Raw genomic sequence first — 17,699 nt, forward strand, 5'->3', positions numbered from 1 at the left:
TCGGCCACGCGCCTTCGAGGCTCCGCGCCGCGGCCTTTCGATTTCTGATCGACGGGAAACTGTTGGTTTACGGGCGCTCTCCTTCGACGAGGACATGTTTCCGTCGGCCGTGCTCGGTTGAAACACACGGTACCAGTACCAGTACGAATTTTCCCGTCGGTCGACAAACTGCCGCGCGTATGTTGCTCGGGAGAGCGTACGATACTCGCTTGTCCGCTTTCTCCTGTATGTCGTCAATGGCACGGGATGGGGGTAATAGTCAGAAAATCGCAGATGCTTGTTCGCGCGACCCGCGATCTTCTCGTCTTCCGTTTTCCGTCTTCCGTCGCTCGTCGTCGCCATCGGCGGTCGTTGTTTTCGCTCGCCCGTCGGTTGTTCGTCGGTCGGTCATCCGTCGGTCGGTCGGTCGGTCGGTCGTCGTCCGTCGGCCGTTTGGTATCGAGGATCGGCGGTCATCGAGCGTCGAGCGTCGCGAGCATCGAGGATCGAGGATCGAACATCGAGCATCGAGCATCGAGCGACGAGCGTGTCGGGCATATCGTTCGGTCGTGGTTCTACATATTCCCGTACGTCCCGAGCCCCTCGGTTAGCATGTTAGCAGTTCTCGCGCAGCTCTCGAGTTCCGCGTCTGCCGTCCGCCGTCGCCTCTCGCTCCGATTATCGCTTGACACGCGCGAGCCGAGACTTTTGCCAGTGGGGAGGCGCCACGCTGGAAAGCAAACCTCGACAACGACGTTCTCCACGCGATCGTGATCGTGATTCCGATTTCGATTCCCGATCTCAAACGTAGTAATCCCGGTTCCGCTCCCACTCCCGATTCCCCGTTCCTACCACACGATCCCTAATCCCTTATTCCTAGCCCGGTCCGGTTACCGGATCGCGGATCCCGCACGGTATTCTTCAAAAATTAAGCGAGCTTGATCGGTCCACGGCCAGTGGCGTCGCAACGTTGCGCTGCGCGCCACTCGTTCCGCGGGCGCTACCGCGATCCCACGATCTCGAGAATGGAGGAATCCGGAATCGATATGGGATTCGATCTCGCCGCTATCACGGCCGACTTGGAGCATCGAGAAGCTGATCTGTCCGGGCGGCGATGCGAGCAGAAATGCACCGGGATTGGCTTCGAACGACTGTCGCACCTCCAAGGAAATGAATGTAACCCCGACAACGGCTGGGAAGAGACTTTATCTTTTTTGCCGACGCCGATGCAGGATATCATGTATTACGAATTAAAGAGTAGGACGCCGAACACCGACAGGTACGTTTTGCGCGTTCCCGATCGTTCTCGAACGTTCGGACCGCTTATTAACTCGTACGTTAACTACTTGTCGTCGATGTTGTATGGAATTCATGCTCTTTGGCTATAGATAGCGCGCGCGCGAATGCTTTCGCTCTTGGCTGGCGCGCGGCTGTCGGCTGTCGGTGTGTTTGTTCTTCGCTCTTCCCCCTCTCCGCTCCCCGCTCATCGGGCGCGTGGCGTCGCGCTGTCGCGTCGACTCGCCGACTCGCCGAATCGCTCTTCGGCCGGGCTCGTTTCCACGTCTCCGCTCGGCTCGGCGGAGATATGATACGGAACGATTCGGTCGGGCTCGGTTGTATTCGCGGCTCGGGTCCAGCTGTCACGGCACACTGTGTCTCGGCGTTCGCCATCTCGACACCCGTCATCGCGCAACGAACGCGGCGGCGAGTCGAGCCGCGCGCTCCGGATGCTAGGGTTAGGTTGGGCTAAGCAGCAGACTCCGGGCCATGCAGCATCCGTGTCGGACGGTTTTGCTAGGATTCGGACCGCCTGGCCCAAAGTTGGAGGCGCGTGTAAACGTGTACCAAGCTAGCAAGCAACGGATAGGACGGATTAGCGAGCTACAGATGGAGAATTTGGCGCGGATACGCGAATGCGCGAACGATCGGACGGCGGCCGATGGCGCTCGCACTCGTACCAGCAATTTAAAAGAGTTTGAGGGTGGGAAGAAACGCGGAGTAACTAAACGAATCCACGTTTAGAATGACGAGCGTCGGTCCCACGATGCCGACGGCGTCGTCGTTGACAACGTCTTTGACAGCGAACGAGCGCAAATGCTGATTTTAGTAACGCCGCGGCGTCTCGGTTCGTTCGGTCGCGAAACAGTTTCACCTCCCACGGGGGAGACATGCAACGGGTATCGCCCGACACCGTGCGACAGATCGTCGAATTCGAAGATCTAGTGTCGCGATTGAATCGTATAAACGACGTCGGCCGACCTTTGACCGGCACCGCGTTCGCTTTCGAGACGAGAATTGGAACAACAACGAGGGCGGCGGCGACCACGCAGACTGCTATATCTACCGCTTCGGCAATATCAACCTTTGCGAAGCCGTTGCCGAGTTGGTGGCGCGGCTCGTGCACGCGTGTCCCCCGTGCCGCCGCGTCGGTGTCCGGCACGAAGTCGAAAACGAAATCGAAATTGAAAGTGAAAGTGGGCGCGCGATACGATTCGGGATCGGAGACGGAAACCGAGACGGTGTTGGACACGGATCCGGGAGCGAGAACGGCAACGGGAACGGACACGGGCGTACACTCGTTGCCGAAACGATATTTGGAGTCCGGGCAAGCGGCCCGGTCCTTGTCCGATACCTTGTCCGTGGCGGCGACGGCGACGACGTCGTCGATGCCTCCGTCGACGCGCGCGTTCTCGCCGTTCGCGTCGATTCCGTACCCGCTCTGCAACGATCGGCCGACGACGGGCTCGTTGCCGTTCGCGTTCCCGAGGACCGACAACTGCAACCGCGACGGAAACTCGCGAGCAGAGTGCTCCGGCTGCGGGGACTTGCCGCGAATCACAGGATCCACTGGTTGCTCGGCCGACGTCGCTTCGGACCATCGTCGAGGCCAGGAGGACCAACGGGAACGACGCGAACGTCGTGAGGAACAACGCGTGCGCGTGCACATCGGTATCGACGAAGATCTACGCATGATTCTCGAGATGGATCCGTCGATCGTCGACGGCACGGCGACCGCGACGGCCGCGACGTCAACGACGAGCACGACGGGGACGGCCACGGCTACGGCAACGTCCTCGTTGCCCGGCAATCTTCGGTCCGCAAACCTAGCGTTCGCGCGGCCGCTGCGCGTCACTCGTCCGCAAGGCTGGTACAGATCCGTTCAAACGGTTCGACATTCCGACTACCTTTTACGCCCCTCTCCCTCTATTTCTGTTCTCACGCTATATGCGTACGCGTTTCGACTTTTGCGTCTTTGTTTCGTCGGTCCTTCGCGGTTCCCGTCGCGCCACGCGTCCTCCCCTGTCGCGTCCCGTTACTCCGCTCCGCGCCTCTTCCTCTCGTAATTTTACGTCCGATCGCTCGTGCACGACTGTCCGAAACCTGGTACCCGGAGAACCGTACAATTACCGGATCGCCGCGACGGAAATTCGTCCAGCCGGCTCGCGTCTCTTTATCGGCGCGTTCGCGTTCTTCCCGATCGTAAACACTGCGTCTAAATATAAGACCGGGTCCTTGAATCTCGCGTGGGAAACTCCGTCGTCGACTGTTGCGCCAAACCGACGCGCGCTCGTTCACAGTTTTCCATTTTTCCTCGGTGCTCCTTCTCTTTCTATTTTTTCGACGTCCCGAGGCCCGCGCGTAATTCCAACACAGCGACGGTAACTGTTGTTACCGAATATGTACATACACCGAATTTTTTTTCATTCGTTGTACCGGTCCGCTTAACGTTTTAACAACCATCGCGACGCGTCATCGTCACCGTAGACGTCACCGTCGCCGCGTCCGCGGCCGCCGCCTTCGTCACCGACGATTTCCAATGAGCGCGCTCTCGAATTCGTGAAAGCGAGGGAAGCAAAACGTGCTTCGGAACCGCCGACCTGATTGTCGCGACGCTTGTGCTTTTAGACGGCACGAGCCTAGCGAACGCGATCTCGGTCGTTTCTTTTCTTTTCTCCTTTTTTTTCTGTTTTTACGACGCTGCCAACGAATGTCTCTCGGTAAACTTGATCTCGATTCGGTTTGACACGGGGAACGGTTTTAAGGTCGATCCGCCGGCACCGACGATTCAAGGCTGCCGGCGAGAAACGGAACGGTAACGAAACGAAACGGAAACAGAGACGGAGACGAAGAGAGAGGAGGAGAGGAGACCGCGCGATTAAAACGACGCGACGGAAAGGAGGAAGAAACGAGAGTCGGGAGCAGGAGAACGGTCGCGGACGTAAGAGAAACGGAACAATGTATGTATGTAGGACAACTGGTTTAGCTTTTCGTCGAAGATGGTTGCGTAAGACGACGCGGCACTGCGCGAAAGGAACGAAAGAGACGCGACGAGCTCCGACAATGAGACGCGGCCCGAGATAAGCGGGAACGGTTCTCGACTCGCGTCCATTCAACAGGAGGGAACCATGGAACGGAACGTCGCGAAAGAGGGAGAAAGACGCGCCGCGAGGAGTGAAGAACGCGAACGGGCGACGAGACGAGAGAAAACGCGCGCGAAAGGGGGCGGAGGAAAACCGGTGGAAACGGGGGATGAAAGGAAGGAAACGAGGAAGATAATCGCGGCTTCTCGAGACCGAGAACTCCAAGCCCGATCCAAATTGCGCAATACCTCTATTTTCGTTTTCATACAGCCGCCGCGCTTGGCTTTGTTCCCAAATTGGGAATACCTTTTAGACGAGTCTGCCGCGGCGGTGCATCGCGACGGTCCTTCGATCCGGCTCGAACATGATCGATCGATCGCGAATAACAACGATCTCCATGTTCCAGCGATTCGATCTCTCTTTCAGTTTGTCGCAACGCAACGCAGATTCGCAGCGTGGAAAATAATCGTGCCTACGCGTTCGAACTCTGTTTCTCTAACTCGTCCCGAGCGGTCGGAAAAAAACGTTTCCGAGTTTCGCGTTACGACATCGAATTACGATCATGCGCGGAGCGGTCTCGCCGCGAATTTCCGCGTGTACCGACGCGGCTGCCGCCGTGGTCGCCGGCACCGGTAGGCGTGTACCCTATTTTTAATAGCCCGAGAGCGCGCGAGCCTAAGAGCGTTCCGATGTTCCCGCAGCCATGGGTCCCGTCCGACTTGTTTCGCCTCGCGTTAATTCGTCGGCAAACTTTGCCCCCCGCTCGCCTCCCCTCCTTCCCCGTCTAATTGTAAGCATTCGCGCGCACTCGCGCACGAGAATCGCGGGGACGAGGATTGAATTTTCTTTCTCGGCTCGCACTGTTATGCAGACCCCGTAGGGGTGACCCGACGGCGCGGTCGCTCGGCCGCGCGAAGCATCGCGCAAAACTTCGAACATTTTTCGATGGTTTCAGTCCGCCGACGTTCAAGACTGCGACGCCCACCTCGCGCACGCAATTGAAGCTCCAGCTGATGCGAGAGCAGCAGCAGGAACAAGAAAGGCGGGAGGCAGAATTTCGTCAGAGCTTGCAGCAGCAGAGGCCGGCAGCTGCTCCTCCCAGACCCGTACCCCCCGCGTCCCTTTCAACCATCGGGGTGGACGTGCCGCCGCAGGTCTTGCAAGTACGTCTCTCTTTCTCTGATTCTATCCCCGCCTCTGTCTACCCCCACCGTATCTCTCCGTCGCTCTAACTTCTTGCCTCGCGTATCCTCTCAACACACTTGCTTCCTTCTGTGACGAAAGCATGCGCGCCGTTACAATATTTAGGCACATACATACATACAGTACATACAGTACATACACGCGTACGGAGTGTACATATCACCGATACACGTATACCGATTATGCCAAAGAGTAATCAACGAAGATACGCGTTACGAGATAAGCACACAGTTACGGAGGCACATCCGAACGCTTGTTTTACGTTTCGTCGCGTTCCGCCGATAACGGTCGCGTCAGATCGCCGGTGCGCCTGCGCGTGCGCGTGCGCGGACGCGAGCCCGAGCGGCGGAGAATCGTTGTGGAACGCCCGAGAGAAGAATAGCCCGGCGATCCTTTCTCGTTTCGTTCGACGACTCGATTTTAAAACCGTCCGGCAAACGATCGACGAAACAGCCGGGTATACACGAGCGACGACAGTATACAATGTACAACATACGTTCGTCCCGGTGGGAGTAGAACGAAACGGCTCGGGAGAAGACAGAACCTCGGATAACGATACGAAAGCCGGGATAAAAATCGGAACGCTTTTGTTTACAGGTGCGCACGCTGTTGGAGAACCCGACGCGTTATCATGTCGTTCAGAAGCAAAAGAATCAGGTTCGACAGTATCTGCACGAATCGTTTCGCGGCGGTGCCGTCGATTGCGCCGAAACCGAAAGCGTCCTTGGAAAAAACTCGGTCGAGACTGTATCCACGTCCGGGCCACTGCTTGTCCAGAGTGCACCGCCCGGCCCAGCAGTGCATCATTCTAAACCGCAGCACCCTCATCTGGCATCGTATCCGCACCCGCAGCCGCAACTGCAGCAGCAACAGCAACAGGATCAGCAACAGCATCAACAACAACATCAGCAACAACATCAGCAACAGCACCAGCAACAGCACCAGCACCAGCAGCATCAACAGCAGCTGCAACAGCAACAACAACAACAGCAACAGCAATCACAACCGCACCCACACGCGCACCCACACGCGGCTGCGGCCGCGGTACTGTCGCATGGCAATTCGGTTACGGCCAGCCCGGATCCTACATCCGGCGGCATGTCCCCGGGTCTTTCCAGTGTCGCCACTAGCAATTCCGAGGTAAGGCAAATCATCCGCGAGATTTCGCGTTTCATCGAGGCCACGTTTACCCGCTCGTTTTCCCTTTGCTCTTTGCAAGCCTGCTAGACGCGAGCGCGGCCGTGGAACGAGCCGAGCGAACGGAACGCGCGATCCTAGCGATCCGAGCGATCTAAGCGATCCAAACGATCCAAACGATCCAAACGATCCGAGCGTCAGAAGACAAAGGGAACATCCATCGGGGGTGTTTCGATATACAGTAAACTCTCCCAAATTGTCCCTCAGTTTGTAAACAAAAATTCACAGCTTGGGAACAAGACTCGTTTTTAAAATTGTTCAGAGAATTAGAGATTAGAGATTATTTTAGAGATTATTAGAGAGATTATTAGAGATTATTATTAGAGATTATTAGAAAAACGAGCCGCAAATAATCGTATCTCCTCTTCCCAAATTGTCCATTTTTGTTTGCGAACCGACGGACAATTTGAGAGAATTTACTTAACTCGCTTTATTTTAACTCGCACGATACAGTAAATTCTCCGCGATTTTCCTTCAGCTTGTAAACAAAAATGGACCATTTGGGAGAAGGAGATAGGATTATTCGAGCCTCGTAGCTTATTTTCATAGTTGCCAATTGTCAACAATTATTAATTATTATTAATGATTAATTATCCTCTTTGCTTACAAGCTGAAGGAAAATTGAGGAGAATTTAATTAAATACCAAGACTTCGCCACTGATGGCAAAGGAGCCGACGAAAGCGATCGAGCCGTTCACAATTTACAATTCGACGAACAATAGCCCGGCAGATATCCGTCCAAGCATCGGCGGTTTACGGGCGATCGTCGTTGAACGCGTCCCGTATATCGCGATCGCGTCGTGCAACCCGGTTAACCGACTCGGAGAAATCAACTCCGTAATCGCAATCGAATGCCCGAATACATGTGTACGTAGTGGCTCGCGTCGAACGTGACGCCGCGCGCGGCCAGAATTTCTAATGTAGACGGAGGTGAAAGAGAAATTGATCGGCCGAACTTGGGGAGGGAAATTTCGAGAGAGGACGTCGTACGTGGTGAGAAGCGTGTGTGAGCCGTGCGCGCGCGGCGAGCGACGAAACGGCGACGAGAGAGGAGACAGGAAACCGGAGATTACTACGGAGAATTCGTCCGAAACGTTCGCCGATCGATTGTTGGCGTCCGCGTTACGCAAAAATTGGACACGCTCGTTGGATAGATCGCCGCCGCGAATAGAATGGAGCAAATGAAACGGCGATTCGACGTTTCGGGAGCAGCAGCGCGTCGGGCCGCGACGACGACGACGACGACGACGAGCCCGTGGCTGTGACACGACGCGACGACGCGACTTCGATGGATAAGCATAAACAGAATGTACGCTTGACGCTCGAAGCGTGACGCGAGATGCGAGACGGGCGACGCGCGGCGGGGATCCCGGTGACGTTTAGCGGTTGCCGGATAGCGGGCTAGGGTAAGGGTAACGGGTAGCGGGTGGAAGCGGGTCGTCGACAGACGATAGCGGAAAGCGGGCGTGGGGCATCCAGCTCGTGGCGCGTGGCGCGTGGCCCGCTCGGAGTATTCGAGCAGTAGCGACCAATACCGAAACGTGCCGATCGACGCTCAAACTTCTAATTTACGCGCCCCGGAATTTTACCGAAACTGTTATCGCCGGTACGGTTATCGCGGTGCTCTACGGCAGTCGACGGCTCGGTGTTACCGGTGTCCTCGGTGTTCACGGTGTTCTGGGAATTCGAACGCGACCGTCTCCCGCGTTTCCTCGTTTCTCGCTCGTTTTTTCCGACGACCGCGATAAACACCTGTGGCGTGGCGTGGCGCGCACGCGCGCGCGCACCGTTCGAACCAAGTTCGAGCAGGATTCGTGCTCGTATACGAATCGTCGAAACAGTGAAAGAATCGATTGCAAAAACGGTGTCACCCTTGGCCCACACGATATCATGGACGACGATCGGTCGTTACGGGCGAACCAGTCGGGACCGATCCGGACGAGGAGAACTAGTTTCCCATGAGATGGAGCAGCAGAAGACTGTAACGGAATTTTTGCAGTGAGATGCCGGCTTATCGCTACCGTCTCGCGACGATAACGGCTCTGTATCGTGAAACGGATCGATTCGAAACAATTGCGTGACGCAGTTGTCGCCGAATTCGCGGCGGAACGGGAACGAGGGAGGGAGGGGAAGGGGAACCATCGAGCAGGATCGAACAGGATCGAACATGATCGAACGGTTCTGCCGCAGCATCTTTATCCTTGTGACCGGTGTCGGTCCGTTTCTTGCTCGTACTTGCTCCGTGCAAGACTCCTCGGCCGTTTAGCGCGTTCTCCCTCCACGCTCCACGCCCCGAGGAGATCGGCAGATACGATATTGGGTAACCGCAACCTTGAGGTGCTTAATCGTAGGTAGCCGAGTCGCGACTCGGCAGCGGTACGAGAAGAAATCGCAAGGTTGTCGCGATCCGGCGTCGTCGCATCGACGATTCGTTCGCGCGAAAAGATGCGCTTGTTACTCGCACGAGCGTCGACGTCGCCGCGCCGTTGCGATTCCCGTTCGCCGTTCCTGTTCCCGTATTTCTCTCTCGCTTCCGTTCGCGGCGCGTCCGTCTCGACGTCCCCGCGTCTCCACGTTTCGAGCCGTGCCTGCGGCCGCGGCCGTGCCCGCGTCCTTGCCGCGATCCCGCGATACACCCTGGTCCATCGGCGGAGGTCGTTGCCGTTGACATTATCGTTGCCGTTGACGTTATCGTCGGCGTCGTCGTAACGGGACAGCGGTCGATTTCTCGAGCGTGATATGGTCGCTTTCGCTAATCTCGCAAGCTTATTCGGGGCTCCGGTAGCTGCGATCGATTCGATCGCTTGGATCCACCGTTTCCCGGCGCTCGTATCGGCCACCGAAACTGCATTTTCGGCGCCGCGTTTCGCGCGGCTATTCGCGCGTCGGCCGAGAACAGACGCGCTCGAGTGGGGAAAGCCGATGATCGGCGAAACGGTCGACGGCCCGTCGACCTTTGGTGCCAGTGGAAATCGTCGAGGGAGAAAAGGAATACGTACTGTGTAGCTCGGGGTGCAATCCTTTCGCGGTTACAGTCGGACCGTTCGAGCACGGCCCGTCGACGGACCGGGCCCGTTGCATTCGATTCCGAAGGAAGAACTGCTCGATTCGCGGAACACCGAGCGCACGCCCACGCCCGTCGCAGCGGCGTCACTCGATCTCGGGCGCGACCGCGACCGCGACCGCGATTCGCGCGACCGTTTCAAATTTTCTTTTCCTTTCCGTCCGCTTTGGTGCCGAGGCCGCCGCTACGATAAGATGCCAGTATTCAATATAATAACTCGAAGGTGCAAGGTGAGTCTGAACTTGTTTATCCGCGAATCGTGCTCGATTCGCGGGTTCATCCCCGTGGTCCCTCGGCCGCCACCACCGGCAACCGCGTAACATACAGTCAACGGTCCAGTATCACCACCGTTTCGCCTTCCTTCAAACATCCCGTATCGCTCGGTATCATCGTCGCTATCGTTATCGTTATTATCGTCGTTGCTGTCGACCTGCCGCGGATATCGAAGCGTGCCACTCGAAGACGCCAACGAGCAAAGACGTACAGTAATGTCTCCCTTATTGACGCTGAGATTGGGCAGAAAAATGGACAATTTGGGAAGAGGAGATGCAATTGTTCGAGCTTCGCGGTTTATTTTTATAGTCACGAATTGTCAACGATTATAAGAACGAGCTGCAAGGCTCGAATAATCGTGCCTCCTCTTCACAAATTGTCCATTTTTCTGCACAATCTGAGTGTCAGTAAGAGAGACGTTACTGTACAGGATGTCCCAAAAATGTTTCGCAATTTGGAAATGGCGGGTTCCTCAGATCATTCGAAGCAACTTCTTTCTTTACAAAAATGTTCTCTGAAGCATCGTTAACGAGTTATTAACGAGAAACAGTGACCAATAAGAATCGAGTACAGCTCGACGCGAGGTGGCCCAGTTTCGCCCAGTTCCGCTCATTGGCTCGGTCGCCTCGCGCCAGGTGAGCTCGCCTCTCATTGGTCACTGTTTTTCGTTAATAACTCGTTAACGGTGGCTCGGAGAAAATTTTTGTAAAGGAAAAAGTTGCTTCAAATGACCTGAGGAACCCGCCACTTTCGTATTGCGAGACATTTTTGGGACACCCTGTGTATCCGTGCGCCGCGTACGTTAGTCGCCGTAAATATGAGCCGTTTATTTTGAAAGTGGCATAAGTCACTTTGTTTTTAAGTCGATAAATTTAAGGGTTTGCGTTTGAACACGTTTAAAAATATGGATGCTAACTTTCGACAAGATTTACTTGTATTTGTTATCTCGGGATACTGATATTTTTCTCGGTATAAATAATTTCGTATAAACATTAAAAGAGTCACCGCTTTTCATTACGGTAAAGTGACTTATGCCACTTTCAAAATAAACGGCTCATATGTCGAGCGCGAAACTATTCGGGCACACAACCCCGCCGTATCCGACATCGATCGGCATAGATATCATGACAGAATTTATTCTGGCACAGCTTCGAAACAGTGGTTCGAACGTGTACTCCGACTATCGGTCGGTCGATCGTCGAGGGGAGAAACAGAGAGAGAGAGAGAGAGAGAGAGAGAGAGAGAGAGAGAGAGAGAGAGAGAGAGAGAAGAGGAGGAGGAGGAGAGAATGTTTCGCGAGATAACAGATAAGAAGCTAGACTCTTTCGGCAGCGGCGCGTATCTATGAAAATGCGATGAACATCTCGACGGCGAATCTGACGTAATTCCGCAGAAATGGATTTCGCAGCGGCCGGGTCCACGCGGGTGCGAGCTCCGTGACGAAAGCGATGGAAAGTAAACGGCGACGACGCGAGCAACGAGATGCGTCGCGTGCCGGTAAGCTGGTCGACTTGTTCGCACGCGGACTTGTTCCGCGGGCAGAGTCTGCTCAGCACAAATTACATGGTTACATTCTCGGTAGTGCGCGGTCGCGTCTAAACGCGCGGGACGCGTTATCGCCGCGACGTCGTCGGCTAATCAGAAATATTCTTGCTTAATATTATAACGGCCGCGTTTCACCGTACGACCGCACGACCGGCACCACCTCCACGCTGCGAGTCAATAATACCGCGCGTCTCGTTGCGACTCCGTCGTATCTCGTCGCGTCTCGCCGCGTCTGCACTGTGTACCGGACCCGATAACGAACAAACTCGAATACCGGCGTTTGCACGTTCCCATTTACGCGGATCCTGCACCGCGATTTTCACCCCGCTCGCGATAATCTCGGTCAGATTACGCAAACATCTTCTTCTTCTTCTCCCGCCTCTTTCCGTGTCTCCTCGACCGCGAAACATACCGACCCGACGTTATTTAGAACACCTGGAAGCTCGGGATCGTTGATGTAACGGGATCCAGATACCATCGTTCCACGATTCGCCGACGGAAGTGCGTGTGCAGATAACGATTTCAATTAGTAACATCAACGATGCTCTCTATTTGTGAAACACGATAATACAGACTCGAGGCGACGATAACGACTACTAATTCGATTATTAATTTCGCGTTCACTGCGGGCTTGCGCCTTTCTCTCGCTTCGTTCCTCTCTCTCTCTCTCTCTCTCTCTCTCTGTCTCTCTCTCTCTCTCTTTCTTGATCCCTCTACCGATCTCTCGATCCCTCTCTCGGTCTATCCGTATCGCGGTTTCGCGGTCCCTACCCAACTGCTCGCCCGGTTTTCGTGCCCCTGTACTGCCAGTTGTCTTCGCTATGGTTCTGCATCGACATATTCTTCCATGGACGAGCGTCAGTTATTATTGTTACGTAATGTTTACGTAACATACACGTACGCAACCGAACAGCCATAACCGCTGTATTCATAGCGCGCGGGCGCGCTCGCGATCCTGCTCTGTATTTCCCCGCGTGGGTCTGTTCGGTTCCTCATCCTCCGATATACTCTTCTTTTCCGTTTTATATCTCATTCGCGCAGTCGCTCTCTCGCTCTCTCTTCCCATGACGTGTCCTCGCTGTCCGTTTCCCTCGTTTCGTAACAAATTCTCGGTTCGGCAAGGAAAAATACAATGGAACGGTCCATCGGAGAACGTTCGTCATCGCGAACGCGAGGAATATGTTATATATATTAAATCGGCAATTATTGTATATAAATGATATATATTAAATCGGGAATTATTATATATAAATTATATATATTAAATCGGGAATTCTTATATATGAATTATATATATATATATTAAATCGTAAATTATTATATATAAATTATTTATATTAAATCGGATATTATTATATATAAATTTTTTATATTAAATCGGGAATTATTATATATATAAATTATATATATTAAATCGGGAATTATTATATATAAATTATTTATATTAAATCGGGAATTATTATATATAAATTATATATATATATATATATATATTAAATCAGGAATTATTATAAATAAATTATATATATTAAGTGTCGGGAATATATTATACTCGATCGCTGACCGAAATCGATACAGGGTCTATCGCGAATCGAACTCGTTGCCATAGCCGTAGGCCACGCCTCGACGTCCAATACCGTTCGTTACATCCTAGGTAAATTTCGTTACGCGAAGTCGGTCGAACAGTAACCGTAGAATCGAAAGTAGCGCCGCCGGTTATATGTTTTGTTCATCGTTGCTCGAACAATTAATTGATCGAACCGCGGCATTGTAACGATGCGATTACAGACGGAGGATCTGCTCGACGATATCCTGTCGTTCGAGGGCGGATCGCTGGGCGACAGCTTAAAGGACGGCCAACCAGGAAGCCTGTCGAGTATTCCGGAGCTGCAAATCAAACCGGAGCCGTTGTTGCTCACCGAGGCGGAAATCCATGCGCTCGCGAAGGATCGACAAAAGAAAGACAATCATAATATGAGTAAGTTACGTGTCCCGCGCGAATCCCGTTCGGGACATCTACGGCGGATCGAAGAAACTGCGAGACTGAGAAATCTGTTTTTTGTTTTCAATTTCGGCTGCAGTTGAGAGGCGACGACGTTTCAACATCAACGACAGGATCAAAGAGCTCGGCACCCTTCTGCCGAAAACCAACGATCCGTAAGCTATACATATATACACATGGAATTGTTCGTACGCTGTGTATCCGGCGCGGAAGGACCTCGTAATAATTTCATCCGTTCCCGGTCACGTTTCAGATATTACGAGATCGTTCGCGACGTCAGGCCGAACAAAGGTACGATCCTGAAGTCGTCGGTCGAGTACATAAAGCTTCTGAAGAACGAGGTGACGAGAATGAAGCAGCACGAGCTCAGGCACAAGCAGCTGGAGCACCAGAATCGTCGGCTGCTCTTACGAGTGCAGGAACTGGAGCTTCAGGCGAAGGCCCACGGATTACCGGTCTCCGACTTCAATTGGGCTTCGACTTCCAGCAGTGTGCTGAACGCCTTCTCGCGGAGCAAGCTCGAGCATCGCAAGGTACGCTTGCACGTTCGCCGTTCACCGATCGCCGCCGATCACCGCGCGGCGACCGAACCGAGTTTCAATTTTTCAAGGTCGCGCCGGACAACGCCGATCGTTTCACGATCCTTGATCCGAATAACCGTCCGCATCGCAGCCGCTTCTAGTTTCATAACCGCTCTATCCGTTCCTACGGGCTTACCAAATCGTTCGCATGCCCGTCCTCGCGTCCTCTCGAATCTGCTTGCATGCTGCATCTACTGTTTTGCACTGCGTGGACTGCATTTGAACGCGCGTATTCCTTTCGCATTTTCTATCATCGTTCATACCTCTCTCTTTCTCTCTCTTTCTTTCTGTCCTCGTCCCTTTATATCCTCTAAATAGTTTAAGTTTACGGAAGTGGCCAAGTGGCATTCGAAATCCTTACTTTCCTCCTGCTTTCCGCCATGAAACTTTTTCCGATGCCGAGACCAATTCGAAACTAGTACCTGTCCTTTGACGCCATTGCCGTTGCCGCAGGCTGTTCTTGCTTTGTCGGTTCCTACCTACCATTCTTTTTCTCGCTGTCCTTCCTCGTTCGGCTTTCTATTCTCGACGGTCTTAACAAGGATCGCTGAAGTTCGACTGCTGCAAATCGTAACACGTTTTAATATTTTCCTTGTTCGGAACCAGCCTATTATCTACATCCTATGGAATGTAGCTTATGAACTACAGAGCGAGAAATAAGGGGTTCCTGAGATTATTTGAAGTAACTTTTTCCTCAGCGAAAATGCAATCCGCGGCTTCGTTTACGAGTTATTAACCAAAAAGCAGTGACCAATGAGAGGCGAGATCAGCTGGCGCGAGGCAATGAGCGGTCGAAGCCCAGTTCTGCTCATTGGCTCGGCCGTTTCGCGCCAGCTAATCTTGCCTCTCATTGGTCACTGCTTTTTGGTTAATAACTCTCATCTCCCTTGTGCAATAATTTTAGGACACCCTGTACAGTCTACAGCAGGGCTCGGAATTAAGTGCACGCAACACGGCGATGTCGAGGGCTACGCCTCCTGACTCCCGCCGCGCGCCTCGCTCACGTGGTCGCCTAAATGCTGCCCACGCACACATAAAGCAACAGGTACGCTCGATGTGCTCCGAGCCGTAATATGCGTCCACGATGGGGGGGGGAGGGGACGAGACGTTGCGACGCGTGTCAGGAGGCGTAGCCCACGACATCGCCATGTTGTGCGTACTTAATTCCGAGCCCTAATCTATAATATAGACTCTGTACCTTTACCGGTTGCTTCTTCATTGGATTCGTGGTGACTTGAACGAATGGACATTGCTTATTCGACAGATTCCGGATCTCGTCGCGGAAGAGGCTACGAGTTTGAGCATGTCGCAGCTCGAAGACCTGATGGAGGACGACGCGAGCGGCCCGATCCACAGCGGCGACCCGATGCTGTCCTCGCCGCTTCTTGCTCCTCTGAGTCCGCCAGCTTCGGGATGCCAGCACGGCCTGCCGGACGAAGATACCCTCGGCAGTTTGGCCTCGACCACGCCCAATTCTTCCTCCGACATGGACATCGTCGCGTAGCGAAACGGGAAAAGGGAAAAGCGAAAAGCGAAAGGCGGAAAGCGGAAAGCGAAAGGCGGAAAGCGAAAAGCAAAAAGCGAAAAGCAATAAGCATAAAGCGAAATGCGACAAGGGAAAAACGATAATCGCGCTCGCCCGGCGGCATCGTGTCGTTCGTAACTCGTAATCTGCTTCTTCCTCGAACACAAGAATCAGCTCGTATTTTACGGATCGGTTGCCACAAGATCGTCCCACCATGAACACCATTTACCACGAATGTTACCATGAACGTTACCATGAACTTCTATTTCTCTCTGTCTCTCTCTCTCTCTCTCTCTCTCTCGTTTTCGTTCTTTTCTTCTTTCCTCTCCTTCTCTTTTCTTCTGCTTTCGCCCTGTCCCTTTTAGTCTTCTAACGGCTGGCCGTTACGTACAAGACGTTAAGGAAACGAGTACCAATCTTTCGACCGTTTAGCTCTCATCGACGACCCTGATTCCTAAGGTGATTATTCTTACATTTGACCCATCTCTGCGAACCCGGTGGGAAACGCTGCGGTTTCCCCCGTCTCCGAGCGTCGCGCGGCGGCATGGCCGTCGAACTCCAGGATCGTTTCGCGATCAGAAATTACTCGCGGACCTCGCGCAACGGCAACAACGAAATTTTCCGGCACGAGTACTCGCGCGGGTCGCGAGTACCTCGAGGGAAATGCACACGCGTATCTGTCGGACCAAACACTGTCTCGTCTCGTTTCGTTTCGTCGAGAATACTCGTGAGACTATGTATTTCGCTTTGGAGACGAGTTCGTTCGCTATCAACTATTACAGTAAATAGAAGAATATATATATATATATATATATATATATATATATATATATATACATATATGTATATGTATATATTCATGTTTTACGAATCGTTTTGACCGAGAACACGAGTCTCGTCGCTGAGAGAGGCCTGTGCGCGTGCAGGTACCTCTCTCGTATCTGTTTCAACGTTCGTTCGCACGTTGTCGCCATACGGTTTCGTAGTTTTCTTGTCCTTCGTCGATCGGTTTCGGTGCTCTCGCTTTCCTTCGCCGAGATTTTCAAGCGAGAGAGACCGAAACAACGCGCGATTGTCGCGATCGGGATCGATAAATACGGACAAGCATTCGTTTCTTAATTCCCGCCTCTTCTCGGACGAGTCGCGGAGATCACCCGTGTGTCCCGAATCTCGTGAAACGCGTGCCACGAGCTCTTGAGATGTTCAAGAGAGTCAGATTTGTATTCGTCGTTGCGCGGAACGGTAGCTGCAAAACGTGGAGAAAGCTGGCCGGCGATGCGAGAAACAAGGAGGCGATAGGAAACGCGTGAAACGTTAGTAAAGGAGAGGCATTCCAACAAGGAACAAATGTATTCGCAGACGGCATAGCGAGTGCCCGCGTTCAAATTGTACGCGCGAGCACGCGCACGTAGACATGTAAGTAGGCATATAAGTAGGCGTAAGTAGACGTGTACAAGTGTACAAGCGTACAATCATACTTACATGTACGAGAACGTTACGGACTATGTTTCGAAAAGTATTTTATGTCGGAATCGGTGGCGAACTCGCTCTTTACTCTTCGAGTTTTCGTTTCGTGTGTCCCGGCGCGATTTCTTCGCCCCTTTCGAACACGCGCGCGGTTCGACGTTTACCTCGAAAGGAGAGGAAATCGTTTCGCGACCCTGATCTCCGCGCGGATGTTACCACCGGTTTCCTCGTTTTAACTGTGCGGTTGCAACTCGCGACTCGCACAATCTGCATCTTGCAACGCGCAATTTGCAACTGTAATCGACACGACTTACCTCGTTCATGCGTGTAATTTGTTCATTGTTATCCGCGTAATCCGGTCGAATGTCCTGTAACTCGGCCGGCCGGTGCCGCGAGAAACTACAAAGTATATAAAGACACGTTACAGAAAGACAGTACCGTTTTCTTGTCATTTTTATCGATGCGCCCGAGGACGTATCGGGCCGCGTTGCTCGTTTTTCTG

At 53.2% G+C, this 17,699-nt stretch overlaps 1 protein-coding gene and 1 long non-coding RNA gene across 4 annotated transcripts; one reads left to right on the plus strand and one right to left on the minus strand.

Moving 5' to 3' along the window:
* The first annotated feature begins 453 nt into the window (after positions 1–453).
* On the plus strand, positions 454–17,631 carry Mitf (transcription factor Mitf). Of its 3 annotated transcripts, XR_013032965.1 has the most exons (8): positions 1,329–3,127; positions 5,296–5,503; positions 6,141–6,683; positions 13,411–13,600; positions 13,704–13,779; positions 13,878–14,157; positions 15,110–15,357; positions 15,470–15,609. XR_013032965.1 is itself a non-coding variant. In XM_033486189.2 (7 exons), exons 1-7 carry the CDS (start codon positions 1,005–1,007, stop codon positions 15,707–15,709), a joined length of 1,791 nt encoding a protein of 596 aa, XP_033342080.1. In that variant the 5' UTR covers positions 454–1,004; the 3' UTR covers positions 15,710–17,631. The 3 variants fall into 3 exon arrangements, 2 of the variants coding, with proteins under 2 accessions (XP_033342080.1, XP_076376252.1); XM_033486189.2 differs by lacking the exons at positions 1,329–3,127; positions 15,110–15,357 and adding an exon at positions 454–1,258 and having other exon boundaries at positions 15,470–17,631; XM_076520137.1 differs by lacking the exon at positions 15,110–15,357 and having other exon boundaries at positions 1,344–3,127; positions 15,470–17,631.
* LOC143259154 (uncharacterized) lies at positions 12,826–15,536 on the minus strand. The gene is made up of 2 exons (XR_013032969.1): positions 15,404–15,536; positions 12,826–14,766 (listed from the first exon to the last, which is right to left on the minus strand). It is a non-coding gene; the product is annotated as an uncharacterized LOC143259154 (long non-coding RNA).
* Positions 17,632–17,699: the final 68 nt, after the last annotated feature.

This window comes from Megalopta genalis, chromosome 3, assembly GCF_051020955.1.
Source record: "Megalopta genalis isolate 19385.01 chromosome 3, iyMegGena1_principal, whole genome shotgun sequence".
Classification (NCBI taxonomy): Eukaryota; Metazoa; Arthropoda; class Insecta; order Hymenoptera; family Halictidae; genus Megalopta; species Megalopta genalis.